Source organism: Bombina bombina, chromosome 6 (genome assembly GCF_027579735.1).
Source record: "Bombina bombina isolate aBomBom1 chromosome 6, aBomBom1.pri, whole genome shotgun sequence".
In the NCBI taxonomy this organism is placed as follows: Eukaryota; Metazoa; Chordata; class Amphibia; order Anura; family Bombinatoridae; genus Bombina; species Bombina bombina.
This window is the reverse complement of record NC_069504.1, coordinates 1,101,435,876-1,101,451,175: the sequence shown is the minus strand read 5'-3', so window position 1 is coordinate 1,101,451,175 and position 15,300 is coordinate 1,101,435,876. Positions and strand designations below refer to the sequence as shown.

Below are 15,300 nucleotides of genomic sequence, written 5' to 3'. Positions count from 1 at the left end.
ATACCATTATTACCCATTCTCCAGTTTTGCATAACCAACACAGTTATATTAATACACCTCTGATTACCTTGTACCTAAGCCTCTGCAGACTGCCCTCTTATTTCAGTGCTTTTGACAGACTTGCACTTTAGCCAATCAGTGCCCTCTCATAAGTAACTCCATGGGTGTGAGCACAATGTTATCTATATGGCACACATGAACTAGCACTGTCTAGCTGTAAAAAGCTGTCAAAATGCACAAAGAGAATTAAGTATGTGATAACACATACAAAATAAAACTGTGGCGCTCAAAAAAAGCTAAATATTTGTAGTATCCGGCTGACAAATAAACAATAATATATTTATTTATACATGATAAAAGTTAAAATAGACATGATGCAATACAATACAATAAAAACAATGGTTATACACTTATAACAATGAATGCACACTTATAGTGTAGCCGTGCAAGAGGAAGGTAACAGTTAAAAAGGACAACAGCAAAGTTCAGAGAACATATGCAATCGATAATGGTAATGTGAAGTCAGTTGTGGTGATGAGAAATCCAGGGACTTCAGATACAAAGTAGCCACAGGAAAAAACGTGATCTGGAACTCACAGCCCGCTGAAGCTGGTACTAGCATGATGCTTCTTCTCTACGGTGTCTGCTGTAGAGGACATATAGAGGTCACTGGGCTATCTCAGTTGCAGATATAGGCCCATATTTATCAAGGTCTGGCGGACCTGATCCGACACTGCGGATCAGGTCCGCCAGACCTCGCCGTATTCAGCATTGCATCAGCAGCTCACAAGAGCTGCTGGTGCAACGCCGCCCCCTGCAGACTCGCGGCCAATTGGCCACCAGCAGGGGGGTGTCAATCAACCCGATCGTACTCGATCGGGTTGATTTCCGGCGATGTCTGTCCGCCTGCTCAGAGCAGGCGGACAGGTTATGGAGCAGCGGTCTTTGTGACCGCTGCTTCATAACTGCTGTCTCTGGCGAGCCTGCAGGCTCCCAGAAACACGGGGCATCAAGCTCCATTCGGAGCTTGATAAATATGCCCCATAGTATATATGACCATTCTATGTTCTACTAACCAAGGTAATCCTGGTGAATACCACAAGAGGACATAATACTTTAAAGCTCTTCAAAACTAGTTGAGTGAAGATACTATGCTTGAAACAAAAGCAAGCTGATAACATATGACATAGTCTCTTTATGTCATCTGCATCTTTGTTTTCATTGTATAAAATAAAACAAAATAAGTAAAAGTGAAAGTTTACCATTAGTATCAGGGCTGGCAGTGGCGTGTGTCTTCTGATGTGGATCATAGCAAATAAGGGAGGCCACTGGTTTTCTCTGGAGGCAGCAAACAACATCCTAGCAAAAGAGGAAAGGTTCAGTACAATAAATGGAACTGTTCATGTCTCTGTTCCTTACAAGACTCTTATAGACCAGGATTTATAGATATTTCCTTCTGAGCTCAATCAAATGTTATCAGTGGAGTCTCCAGAAAATAGCTATAAGGGGGCACTTCCTGGAGGACCGCCATTGAATGGGATAAGGTGACTTGAGCAGAGTTGACGCATGCATTAGCAGCATTAGCAGGGTCAGCACAGAGCTTTTAGAGGCTGGGCAGAGTGGGGTGGGGAAATGTACCATCACAGTTTGGGAACACATGGGCTGGGGGGCAGTCGTTATGCTGGGGGGGGGCTAGTGCACTCTTTCTATGCAACAATAATATATCCGTTGCCTATCCCACTGTGCTCCTCCTTAGTTGTATATCTGTCCTGAAAAAAAAACAATGTAATTGTTGTTTATACCAGAAGCTTACAATAACTTAAAGGGACAGTTAACACCTTGAGATGATAATATAAATGGTTTACTTTTACATATTAAAACAACTTTACAATATACTTTCATTAATTATTTTGACTCCTTTTCATGTAATTTAGCTAAAGCTGCTACATATAGGTCCCTATTTGGCTTCAGCAATAACTACTACAAAACAATGCACTTTATAATGACATTTGCAGCAAACTAGGTGTTAATTTGTTTTAAAAATGTTAACACTTAGCTGATATATTATTTCTATAGCAGTGGCGTGCGGTGAGGTCAGTGGCTGATGAGGCACTGGCTAGTATCAGAGCCAGATAAACACACGTATAAACCCAATAGAAGTTCAATTGTTGGATACTTAAAAGTCTGCATAAACACTCAGGCACACACAAATAAAAACATTCAGAGGCTCACACACACACTCACTCATAGACGCTCACTCATAGACACAAGCAAACAGAAACATTTAAAAGTACTCATACACACACACTCATAGACACAAAAAAAAATATTCAAAGGCACTCAGACATATTCATATACACAGCTACACTAAAGAAAAAAACAAATATATGCAAAATGGGTACTGGCAGACAGCTGCCAGTATCTACCATGGCGAATAATAGGTAGAGGGGGATGGTTAGAGAGTTATTTGTGGTGGGGTCAGGGAGGTTAGAAAGGTAAGGGGGGATAGTACCCCTCAGAAAATATATATTTTTTTTTAAAAAAATGTTAACACTTTTTTTTTTATACTTGCAGACTTTCTGCCAGTACTTAAGATGGGGTTGACCTTTGGGGGATGGTAGAGAGCTGTTTGAGGGGGTCAGGGAGGGATCACAGGGTGGGATGTGTCAGGTGGGAGGCTGATCTCTACATTAAAAGCTAAAATTAACCCTACAAGCTCCCTAATTGACCCCTTCACTGCTGGGCATACTACAAGTGTGGTGCTTAGCGGCCTTCTAATTACCAAAAATCAATGCCAAAGCCATATATGTCTGCTATTTCTGAACAAAGGGGATCACAGAGAAGCATTTACAACCATTTGTGCCATAATTGCACAAGCTGTTTGTAAATAATTTCAGTGAGAAACCTAGGCCCAGATTACGAGTTTTGCGTTAGAGGATGTGCGGTGCTAATGAGCAGTTTTCCTTCACCGCTCACTTACATGCAGCACTGGTATTATGAGTTTTCAGAAACCCGTCGTTAAAAGACAAGAAGTGAGCGTTGAGCAAAATTTTGCTCATTACCGCACACCAATACCAGCACTGCTTTAGTCAGCAGTGAGCTGGTCGCACGTGCTCGTGCATGATTTCCCCATAGGAATCAACGGGGAGAGCCAGCTGAAAAAAAGTCTATCACCTGCAAAAAAGCAGCGTAAAACTCCTTAATGTAGCCCCATTGATTCCTATGGGTAAATAAAATTTATGTCTACACCTAACACCCTAACATGAACCCTGAGTCTAAACACCCCTAATCTTAAACTTATTAACCCCTAATCTGCCACCCCCAACATTGCTGACACCTGCATTATATTATTAACACCTAATCTGCCGCTCCGGACACTGCCGCCAGTCCGCCACCTACATTATACTTATGAACCCCTAATCTGCTGCTCCCAACATCGCCGACACCTACATTATATTTATAAACCCCTAATCTGCCGCCCCCAATGTCGACGCAACCTACCTACATTTATTAACCCCTACTCTGCCGCCCCCAACGTCGCCACCACTATATTAAAGTTATTAACCTCTAAACATAAGTCTAACCCTAACACCCCCTAACTTAAATATAATTACAATAAATCTAAATACATATTCCTATCATTAAATAAATTATTCCTATTTAAAACTAAATACTTACCTATAAAATAAACCCTAAGAAGTTTGTATTTATTTTAACTAGGTAGAATAGTTATTAAATAGTTATTTATAGCTACCTAGCTAAAATAAATACAAAAGTACCTGTAAAATAAAACCTAACCACTCATACACTTAGACCAGGTGGGTTTCGTCCTCAATAGACAGGGCTCTGACAATACTCGCCCTCTCTTGAACATATATGCAGAGGTGGCAGATCTGGGCCTACCCATGCTCACTCTGTCACTCGACGCCGAAAAGGCGTTTGACAGAGTGAGGTGAGATTATTTAACCCAGACCCTGGAGGCGTTTGGTATACCGGATACATATATCAGGGCCGCTATGGCACTTTATTCATGCCCCACCGCGGTGGTGAGGGGTTTGGGTTTCTGTTCCCCCACAATACGGATAACGAACAGGACGATACAGGGATGTCCCCTGTCCCCCTTACTGTTCGTACTAGCGATCGAACCCCTGGGCGCAGCTATTAGGAGGTGCCCTGAAATACAGGGACTCCAGCTTCACGACACCATCCAGAAGTTAGCTTTGTTCGCGGATGATCTTACGGTCTTCCTCACGGAGCCTCTGGATTCTCTCCCTCCACTGTTCCGCCTGTTACAGAGATTTGGCGAACTTTCCTATTACAAAATAAATGTTAGTAAAACTGAGGTGTACTCTCTCAACCTCCCCTTAGAAGAAGAGCACAGCATTCGACTCCTCTACCCTTTTAATTGGTCCAATAAGGGGATTAGACACCTAGGAGTATTTCTCTCTCACTCTAAGCAGATCACCATCAAAGAAAACTATGAGAAACTGCTGATGGAGATAACAATCGAATTGAATACCAATAGGTATAGTGAGATCTCGTGGTTCCGCAGGGTGGCGGCCCTCAAAATGATGGTCCTACCTAGACTCACATATGCGTTTCGATGTATTCCCATCCCAATTCCGATCTCTCTGATTCGGAAGTTTCAGACTCTCTTTAATGCCTATACTTGGCGAGATAAAAGGCCTCGAGTCGCTACCCATATACTGCAAGCTCCTATAGAAAAGGGAGGAACAGGCCTCCCTAATGTGAGGAAATACCATGAGGCAGCAATGATCACCCACGCCTCAGCGTGGGGTAATGGCCTGCCTGCCTGCGACCAGATGGAGAGAGATAGAGCAGGCTTCCTTGCCGGCGCTGGGGAAGTTGGAGGACCTTCTGTGGCTCCCTCCGCATTGGCGGACAAAAATTCATATCTCTAATGGCATAGATAAGGGGTGCCAGGAAACCTGGCTGAAATTGAGACATAGCAGACTTATTGCTCCACACCCCTCGCCCACACACTCTATCCGGGGCCTCCTCCTGGGATTACCTGATATCCCTGCCAGCTCGTGGTCTACCACAGGAGTAGCTTCTCTGTCAGATTTCTATGACAACAGGAGACTGAAAGCCCATACGGCCATGCTAGCCCTGCCTACGGTAGCCCCGAGGTTCCACTTTACACTTCTGCGCCTCCAAGAAATTCTGGGGCTTCCTGGGAGATGAGTTGAGGGACCCCACTTTGTGGGAGCAGCGTTGGAGGGCCAATCTCCAACTCCAACTCCAACTCTACAAACCCCTTTCAGTGCATTACCAGTGCCTATTGGGGGACCCCATTCCCTCTAAAACGATTCATATGGAGGCCTGGGAAAAAGATTTGCAACTTACTTACCCATTGGAAGTATGGGAGGAAACAATCTGCATCACTAAAAGGGCCACTCATTGTGTTACTTTGTATGAGCTTTATTTCAAAATAATTACGAGATGGCATCTAGTACCCACTAAATTACAGAGACTCTATCCCGATCACTCTCCCATGTGCTGGCGAGAATGCGGTGAATGGGGCACCCCGGCCCACATGGTGGTCTTGCCCAAAACTGGCAGACATTTGGAAAAGGGTAGAATCCCTATGTAAAGAACTTGGGCTAGTTTAAACACTGAGACCGGCTCTAGTGCTTCTGCACTTGGGAGTGGACTTGCTCCCTAGTACTAAACGAAACCTACTTATATACATCCTCATTTCCACTAAAATACTGATAGCCAGAAACTGGAAGAAAAGTCAGCCCCCCAAATGGCGGGGAGTAGTAGAATGTGTGAATTACATTAGAAGCATGGAAACCTATGTCTATGGTGAACACAAGAAATTGATTGATTTCTGTCTTATTTGGGAACCTTGGGACGCTTACATGTCCGATAAAATACACAACTAGACTACATAACATTTGACGTTACCAACATACCCTTACAGACCTTCCCCGACACTCTGTTAGGTGAGGAAGCCAGACACGGGATGTCCAAGAGAGCCAATGGCTGGATTACTACGGCCTCTCTTGACTCCCATATAATACACAATGTGATGCTTGAATTCTCAGTTGCCTGCACCCCCGCTGTGCCTGCAACATCTGTTTTTCATTAGTCCTAATGACTCTATCTATTAACTTAAAAGCCGCCCAAGTTACATAACCGCTAGAGTGGGCAAACATGTTCTATATAGCCCAACCAGATTCTAAATGACAGCCTCTGTAAAAACGAGGTACGTGTTTTCATCCGAGGTGTAAATGCGCCTCATGTCTTAAAGTTTATTTATCATGTTATGTTGTTACTTATATTGTTACAATGCATAAGCTGTATGCCATTTGACTTACCTCAATAAAAACTATTTAAAAAATAAAATAAAAATAAAAATAAAACCTAACCTAAGTTACACTAACACCTAACACTACACTATAATTAAATACATTAACTAAATTAAATACAGTTACCTAAATTAAATTAGCTAAAGTACAAAAAAAACAAACACTAAATTACAGAAAATAATAAACAAGTAACAGATATTTAAACTAATTACACCTAATCTAATAGCCCTATTAAAATAAAACCCACCCCCAAAATAAAAAAAAACTCTAGCCTAAACTAAACTACCAATAGCCCTTAAAAGGGCCTTTTGCGGGACATTTCCCCAAAGTAATCAGCTCTTTTACCTGTAAAAAAAATACAAACAATCCCCCCCAACATAAAAGGGTTAAACCGCCGTTTAGTAGATCTTCCCTTTAAAAGGCACAGCATACAGTAAATTTCCCCTCTCCCTCCCACCAAGCATGAGTCAAAGCTCCATGGTGAGGGTCAAACAGATATCAGCAAGAGCTGTGGGTTTATTGTTCTTATATACACATTCTTACACATTATTACCACCCACAGGATTTTGTAAAACAACCAATAAACACATACAATACTCTCAGACATTCCCACACAAAATCATCCCCTCTGCCTGTGATGCAGTTACCTTACACAATGGTTGATACAATTACCTTACACAATGGTTGATGCAGTTACCTTACACAATAGTTGATACAATTACCTTACACAATGGTTGATACAATTACCTTACACAATGGTTGATACAATTACCTTACACAATGGTTGATGCAGTTACCTTACACAATGGTTGATGTAATTATCACAGACAGAGAAATACAGTTCAATTGCCATGGAGCCTTTCGTTATACAAATGGGCTACATGGCATAGCTATCTGGGGTATTACTGTTCAAATAGGGCAAGTACCGAATGACCCAGCTTTCGTGTCTTTGCAGGGGAAATGTAAGCGTTTCAACATGGGGCCATAGTCTAAAGGCAGCAGGCGGGCAACCAGGCTCCTCCAATGCACAGTGGCGAGATTGGTCTCGTCACACCCATCACCCACACAACCAACCCCCCAAATAAAATACTATCTAAAAAAACCTAAGCTCCCCATTGCCCTGAAAAGGGCATTTGGATGGGTATTGCCCTTAAAAGGGCAGTTAGCTCTTTTGCAGGCCCAAAGTCCCTAATCTAAAAATAAAACCCACCCAATACACCCTTAATACACTAACCCCCTGAAGATCGACTTACCAGGAGAAGTCTTCATCCAAGCCGGGCTGAAGTCCTCAACAAAGCCGGGAGAAGTCTTCATCCAAGCCGGACGAAGTGGTCCTCCAGACGGGCAGAAGTCTTCATCCAGACGGCATCTTCTATCTTCATCCATCCGGCGCGGAGCGGGTCCATCTTCAAGACATCCGACGCGGAGCATCCTCTTCATCCAACGACTAAAGCTGAATGAAGGTACCTTTAAGTGAAGTCATCCAAGATAGCATCCCTTAGATTCCGATTGGCTGATAGAATTCTATCAGCCAATTAGAATTAAGGTAGAAAAAATCCTATTGGTTGATGCAATCAGCCAATAGAATTGAAGTTCAATCCTATTGGCTGATCCAATCTGCCAATAGGATTGAGCTCGCATTCTATCGGCTGTTCCAATTTCTTTTTTCTCTGCTCTGCCTCCCCTGACTGCACGTCCCTTTTCTATAGTAAGACAACAGATAAGTCTTGTAACTAAGGTGTTTACCGTCCCTTTAAAGGGACAATAAAAAAATTGAGTTTGTACAATAAAATGTTTGATTATTTGTAATTAAAAAAACTTTGCAATATATTTTTATTATTTATTTATTTCGTTTCTCCCTTTTCTGTAAACTAATTCTGAAAATTACTGGTCTTCCTATTCCTCTTAGAACGGGAAGTACAGACTCATGACTTAAAGGGACACTGAACCCAAATTTTTTCTTTCATGATTCAGATAGAGAATGTAATTTTAAGCAACTTTCTAATTTACTTCTATTATCAATTTTTCTTTGTTCTCTTGCTATCTTTATTTGAAAAGAAGGCATCTCAGCTAAGGAGCGAGCAAATTTTTGGTTCAGGACCATGGACAGCACTTGTTTCAAGGTGCTGTCCAATCAGCAAGGACAACCCAGGTTGTTCACCACAAATGGGCCGGCATCTAAACTTACATTCTTGCTTTACAAATAAACATACCAAGAGAATGAAGACAATTTGATAATAGGAGTAAATCAGAAGTTGCTTAATATTGCATGCTCTATCTGAATCACAAAATAATGTTTTGGGGTTCAGTGTCCCTTTAACACTGCTATATGCCAACCAGTCATTAGTTGCACACTCTAGTGGCTCATCCCTAGCTGTCCCTAATTGGTCAACTAGGTTACAACATAGCAACCTCACTTGCTTTGTGGACACTCAAACTTTACACTTACATTTTCCCCATTTAAAGGGACATTAAAACGCAAATAGAAAATACTCTACTGAGTTAGATCACTTTACTATTGCACTTTATGTTTGCATATATTCATGTGTCTATCTCCTGCAAAGGCGTTAAACACACAGGCGTCGATCACAATCTTTTAGAAAAGCTTTTCAAAAATGGTGAATTTTGTAAAAAATCATTAGATCATTTTCCTAAAGGATTGTGAGTGACAGCGTAGTTATAGTCATCCAGAGCAGCAATACACTACTGGGAGATAGCTGAGCCAATGACAAGAGGAAAATCTGTGTAGCCACCAATTACCAGCTAGCTCCCAGTAGTGCACTGCTGCTCCTGAGCATACCTAGGCATGAGAAAAAGGATTTCAAGAGAAGAAAGTACATTTATTAATAAAAGTAAATTTACATTTTCCAATTTACTTCTGTTATAAGATTTACCTGTTTCTCTTGGCATCCTTTGTTGAAACTTAGCTACTTACTTACCATGAGAGCATATTGAGGTAGCCTCTGGAGCGTACACGTGTCTTGAGCTCTATGTGTATAACATTTCAGTATCCACTAATAGAGCCTTATCGTCAGTGAGCGAATGGATCAGTTATGCAATAACTTCTATGCTAATCTAAACAACAATAACTTTATAACTTGCTCTTTTTCAGATGTATGACGAGTAGCTAAAGAATATGCCATTTTAAACAACTCTCTGATTCACTTCTATTGTTACTTAAAGGGACATGAAATCCATGTTATTCTTTGCTGAAGAGATATGTAGATAGGTAGCGTGCACATGTCTGACGCACTACATGACAGGAAATAGTGCTGTCATCTAGTAATTCTGCTACAATGTACAACATTGTTGCAGAACTGCGACCATACAGTGCTCCAGACACATGCACGCTCCTGAGCGTACCTTCCTGCTTTTCAACAAAAAATAAAACAAACAAAATTAGATCATAGAAGCAAATTGGAAAGTTGTTTAAATGTTCTATCATGAAAGAAAAGTTTTAGGTTTAATGTCCCTTTAATTCACCTGGTATCTTTTGCTTAAAAGCATACAAAGATAGGCTCAGGAGCAGCAACTGTGAGCTAGCTGCTAATTGCTTGCTGCACATATGCCTCTTGTCACTGGCTCACCCGATGTGCTCATCCTCTAGATACTGTTTGTCCTGCCCTATTGCTTACCTCAAGCAGATAGACAACATGTGCAGTTCATATAGATACACATGTGTGTGACTGAGACACATCCAGACAGGCCCCACTTTGTTTACTGCAACATCTGAGGAAGTGTTGTACATGTGATGTGCGTTATTTCTGCTGTTACACAGGATTGGTTAATATAGGGCTTACGCATTTCATGTAGAGTTGTCCCTTTGTTTCATTTTGAATAAGGCTGTTTGTGTTAACACACATAGTGATCATAAAACACAGCATTATTATAGTTTGCCAGAACTTACTTTAATTGGGAGCATATAGCAATAAACTGTCTCTACAGTTTGACTGGAGTAGATTTCAAATGTTTTGTAAATTCCACATCACTAATTTTGCATACAAAAAAATGTTTAGGAAGAAAATCTCAATTCAATTTCCTATTAAAGGGGGACGGTTTACCATAAATTTTCCCCAGTGATCCGTTTTACCTGCTGGAGTGTATTAAATAGCTTGCAAATAGCTCCTTTACCTTTATTTTGACATTTGATATATATAATTTTGCTTGTGGTATCCCAACATTTACTGAAAGCTTTTATACTCAAGTATAGGCTATAAAAAGCTGCAGCCAGCAGAAGAAATTACATTCCCAGTAGGAGGTAGGAGAGATAAGCAATAAAATGTTATTTTCAATTCTCGATAAGTATTGGGCTTTGGTATACAGAGAGGGAATTTATAAAGAAGCTTGCGCTTGTACAAAGAATGATAAAATAAGGAGATCTGATTTCTCAGCAATCTCAACCCATTTTATTGGGTTGTGGTTTCAAAGAACAAAACCAGCTATTTCATATACAAAAAATAAATGGAAAGAAGTAACTTCTCATACATTTTATACTCTGTAGCTGGTATAACAAGTCATTGGAGATACATTAACCCTTTGAGTGCTAACAACATCGCAAATTGTCCCAGTTAGGTGTTGAGGACGGCTCAGAGCTGTCGCTAGCACTCACCCACCTTGAGGGCAATCTGTGGGCTCCCACCTACTCTGGACAGATAGCTCAGCATGCTAAGGCACTGTGGCTGAGCTCTGTAGCAACTCAAGGGTTGCAGGTTCGATCCCTGGCAAGGTCCACTCAGTCTTTCATCCTTCCGAGGTTGATAAAATGAGCAACGCCTTGAGACCCTTACGGGGGATTAGCCGTGCTTTACAAGTACCCAATACATACATACATACACCCCAGTGATCTGGCTTGAATAGTGAGGCATTGCCGGGGCTTCACGATTCGCACAGTGACGTCACGCGCAATGATGTGATGATGTCACCACGCAACTTTATTTAAAATTAACAATGGACAATATAGGGAAATGGGGGCATGCTGCTTAGAAGCCTGTATCTCAGGCATCTAAGCAGCTACAAACCCCCAAGACCCACCGTTGGAAAGGTATTTGCCTAACCTTTCCAATGGTATAAGTCTTGGGGATCTGGGAAAAAAAAGTAAAAAAGAAATATATTTTTAAGAAAAGTTAAAAAAAAAAAAAAAAAAAAAAAAGCTAAAATCCAGCATAACACCCAGGTGGGAAATGGCTTAGCAGCCAAAGGGTTAAGGGGGAAACACTTTTACAGTATACTTTCCCTTTAATATTATATTAATATGCAAAACGTATCATATAACTTATATAAGTAAAATTGTGCTACCTTGAAGATGCAAATATTCCTCCATTCAAAGCTCCAAAACATGACATTGCCACCAGGATGGGTATAACAGGAGAAAATTGTCCAAGTGTTTTTTCTGCAAAACTCTGTAATCAGAAAAACGAAACTATAGTATGAACGTTGTATATATGTGTAGTCCCTGTATAGTAAAGACATGTATTATAAATCAGTGATTAACCAATCAGAATAGCAGGAGACCTTACCTTAGATTTTTCAATGAGACTATTTTGATTGGTTAATCTATTAACCAAGATGGGTTGGATTAAAAAAGAAGATAAAAGGAGGGAATGTTCAACCTTCTTCTGCTAACTGGAATAGGCTGAAGATGGACAAAATGGATTGTAAAGGAAGTTGTTGGTTAGGGATAATTGTGATGGAGAGTTAGGGAAATTTGCTGTGAGAAGTTTGTGGCTAGGGATAATTGCAGTGGGTCTAGGTTGTGGTTAGGGTTTATTATCTCAGGTTGGAGATTACCTAAAGGGTGCCAGTGTGGGTTCTGATGTTAACTGAAGGCATTGTACAGTTCACACAGTGGTTCAGTCTGCCTTGCTGCTGTGTGCACTAGTATTCATAGAGCAGCCGGTGATGTGTATTGTGTGAGTGAAGATTTCATTTGTGACATACAAGCCAATGCTGACTCTGTGAGGTGTAGTGTTTGAATACTGATGCACTGACCCTCACAGGATATGTGTGTATGCTGCTGAAAAACAGTAATAACCTTTACTTCAAGCATTTTTGCTAATGAAAGTATATTGCAAAAATACTTCTATTTAAAATTGAAATGCACCTGTGCGCATTTTACGTTTGACCTTTCTATCCCTTTAATACATAAATGCAATCGCATCTCAATTTTTACAGTTTTATTAATCCTTTGCTCCCCATTTATTAAGCCTTATTTCAACCTTAATTCATTTATTTCCATTGTATTCTATTTATTTCTATTGTTTTCTATTTATTTCTATTGTATTCTATTTATTTCTATTGTATTCTATTTATTTCTATTGTTCTATTTATTTCTATTGTATTCTATTTATTTCTATTGTTCTATTTATTTCTATTGTATTCTATTTATTTCTATTGTATTCTATTTATTTCTATTGTATTCTATTTATTTCTATTGTTCTATTTATTTCTATTGTATTCTATTTATTTCTATTGTATTCTATTTATTTCTATTGCTCTATTTATTTCTATTGTATTCTATTTATTTCTATTGTTTTCTATTTATTTCTATTGTTCTATTTATTTCTATTGTATTCTATTTATTTCTATTGTTCTATTTATCTCTATTGTATTCTATTTATTTCTATTGTATTCTATTTATTTCTATTGTATTATATTTATTACTATTGTTCTATTTATTTATATTGTATTCTATTTATTACTATTGTTCTATTTATTTCTATTGTATTCTATTTATTACTATTGTTCTATTTATTTCTATTGTATTCTATTTATTACTATTGTTCTATTTATTTCTATTGTATTATTTATTTCTATTGTATTCTATTTATTACTATTGTTCTATTTATTTCTATTGTATTCTATTTATTTATATTGTATTCTATTTATTACTATTGTTCTATTTATTTCTATTGTTCTATTTATTTATATTGTATTCTATTTATTACTATTGTTCTATTTATTTATATTGTATTCTATTTATTTATATTGTATTCTATTTATTTCTATTGTATTCTATTTATTACTATTGTTCTATTTATTTCTATTGTATTCTATTTATTACTATTGTTCTATTTATTTCTATTGTATTCTATTTATTACTTTTGTTCTATTTATTTCTATTGTATTCTATTTATTTCTATTGTTCTATTTATTTCTATTGTTCTATGTATTTATATTGTATTCTATTTATTTATATTGTATTCTATTTATTTCTATTGTATTCCATTTATTACTATTGTTCTATTTATTTATATTGTATTCTATTTATTTCTATTGTATTCTATTTCTTTCTTTTGTGTTCAATTTATTTCTATTGTATTCTATTTATTTATATTGTATTCTATTTATTACTATTGTTCTATTTATTTATATTGTATTCTATTTATTTCTATTGTATTCTATTTATTACTATTGTTCTATTTATTTCTATTGTTCTATTTATTTATATTGTATTCTATTTATTACTATTGTTCTATTTATTTATATTGTATTCTATTTATTTATATTGTATTCTATTTATTTCTATTGTATTCTATTTATTACTATTGTTCTATTTATTTCTATTGTATTCTATTTATTACTTTTGTTCTATTTATTTCTATTGTTCTATTTATTTCTATTGTATTCTATTTATTTCTATTGTTCTATTTATTTCTATTGTATTCTATTTATTTATATTGTATTCTATTTATTTCTATTGTATTCCATTTATTACTATTGTTCTATTTATTTATATTGTATTCTATTTATTTATATTGTATTCTATTTATTTATATTGTGTTCAATTTATTTCTATTGTATTCTATTTATTTCTATTGTATTCAATTTATTTCTATTGTATTCTATTTATTTCTATTGTATTCTATTTATTTCTATTGTTCTATTTATTTCTATTGTTCTATTTATTTCTATTGTATTCTATTTATTTCTATTGTTCTATTTATTTCTATTGTATTCTATTATTTACTATTGTTCTATTTATTTCTATTGTATTCTATTTATTTCTATTGTATTCTATTTATTTATATTGTATTCTATTTATTACTATTGTTCTATTTATTTATATTGTATTCAATTTATTTCTATTTTATTCTATTTATTTCTATTGTTCTATTTATTTCTATTGTATTCTATTTATTTCCATTGTTCTATTTATTTCTATTGTATTCTATTTATTTCTATTGTATCTGCCTGGAGGTTGATGATCTTATTGTATTCTATTTATTTCTATTGCTCTATTTATTTCTATTGTATTCTATTTATTTCTATTGTTCTATTTATTTTTATTGTATTCTATTTATTTCTATTGCTCTATTTATTTCTATTGTATTCTATTTATTTCTATTGTTCTATTTATTTCTATTGTATTCTATTTATTTCTATTGTTCTATTTATTTCTATTGTATTCTATTTATTTCTATTGTTCTATTTTTTTCTATTGTATTCTATTGATTACTATTGTTCTATTTATTTATATTGTATTCTATTTATTTATATTGTATTCTATTTATTTCTATTGTATTCTATTTATTTCTATTGTTTTATTTATTTCTATTATTCTATTTATTTCTATTGTATTCTATTTATTTCTATTGTTCTATTTATTTCTATTGTATTCTATTTATTACTATTATTCTATTTATTTCTATTGTTCTATTTATTTCTATTGTATTCTATTTATTTATATTGTGTTCTATTTATTTCTATTGTTCTATTTATTTATATTGTATTCTATTTATTTACTATTGTTCTATTTATTTCTATTGTATTCTATTTATTTCTATTGTATTCTATTTATTTATATTGTATTCTATTTATTACTATTGTTCTATTTATTTATATTGTATTCAATTTATTTCTATTTTATTCTATTTATTTCTATTGTTCTATTTATTTCTATTGTATTCTATTTATTTATATTGTGTTCTATTTATTTCTATTGTTCTATTTATTTCTATTGTATTCT

At 36.2% G+C, this 15,300-nt stretch overlaps 1 protein-coding gene across 1 annotated transcript in view; it reads right to left on the bottom strand.

Annotated features, from left to right (window-relative positions):
- LOC128664237 (cystine/glutamate transporter) overlaps window positions 1-15,300 on the bottom strand; it is a 170,310-nt gene that overhangs the window by 71,641 nt on the left and 83,369 nt on the right. Inside the window, exons 8-9 of the mRNA XM_053719028.1 lie at window positions 11,631-11,734; window positions 1,263-1,359 (exon numbers count right to left, since the gene is read on the bottom strand). Coding sequence (XP_053575003.1) covers window positions 1,263-1,359; window positions 11,631-11,734 — 201 coding nt within the window. The remainder of the gene's footprint in view (window positions 1-1,262; window positions 1,360-11,630; window positions 11,735-15,300) is intronic.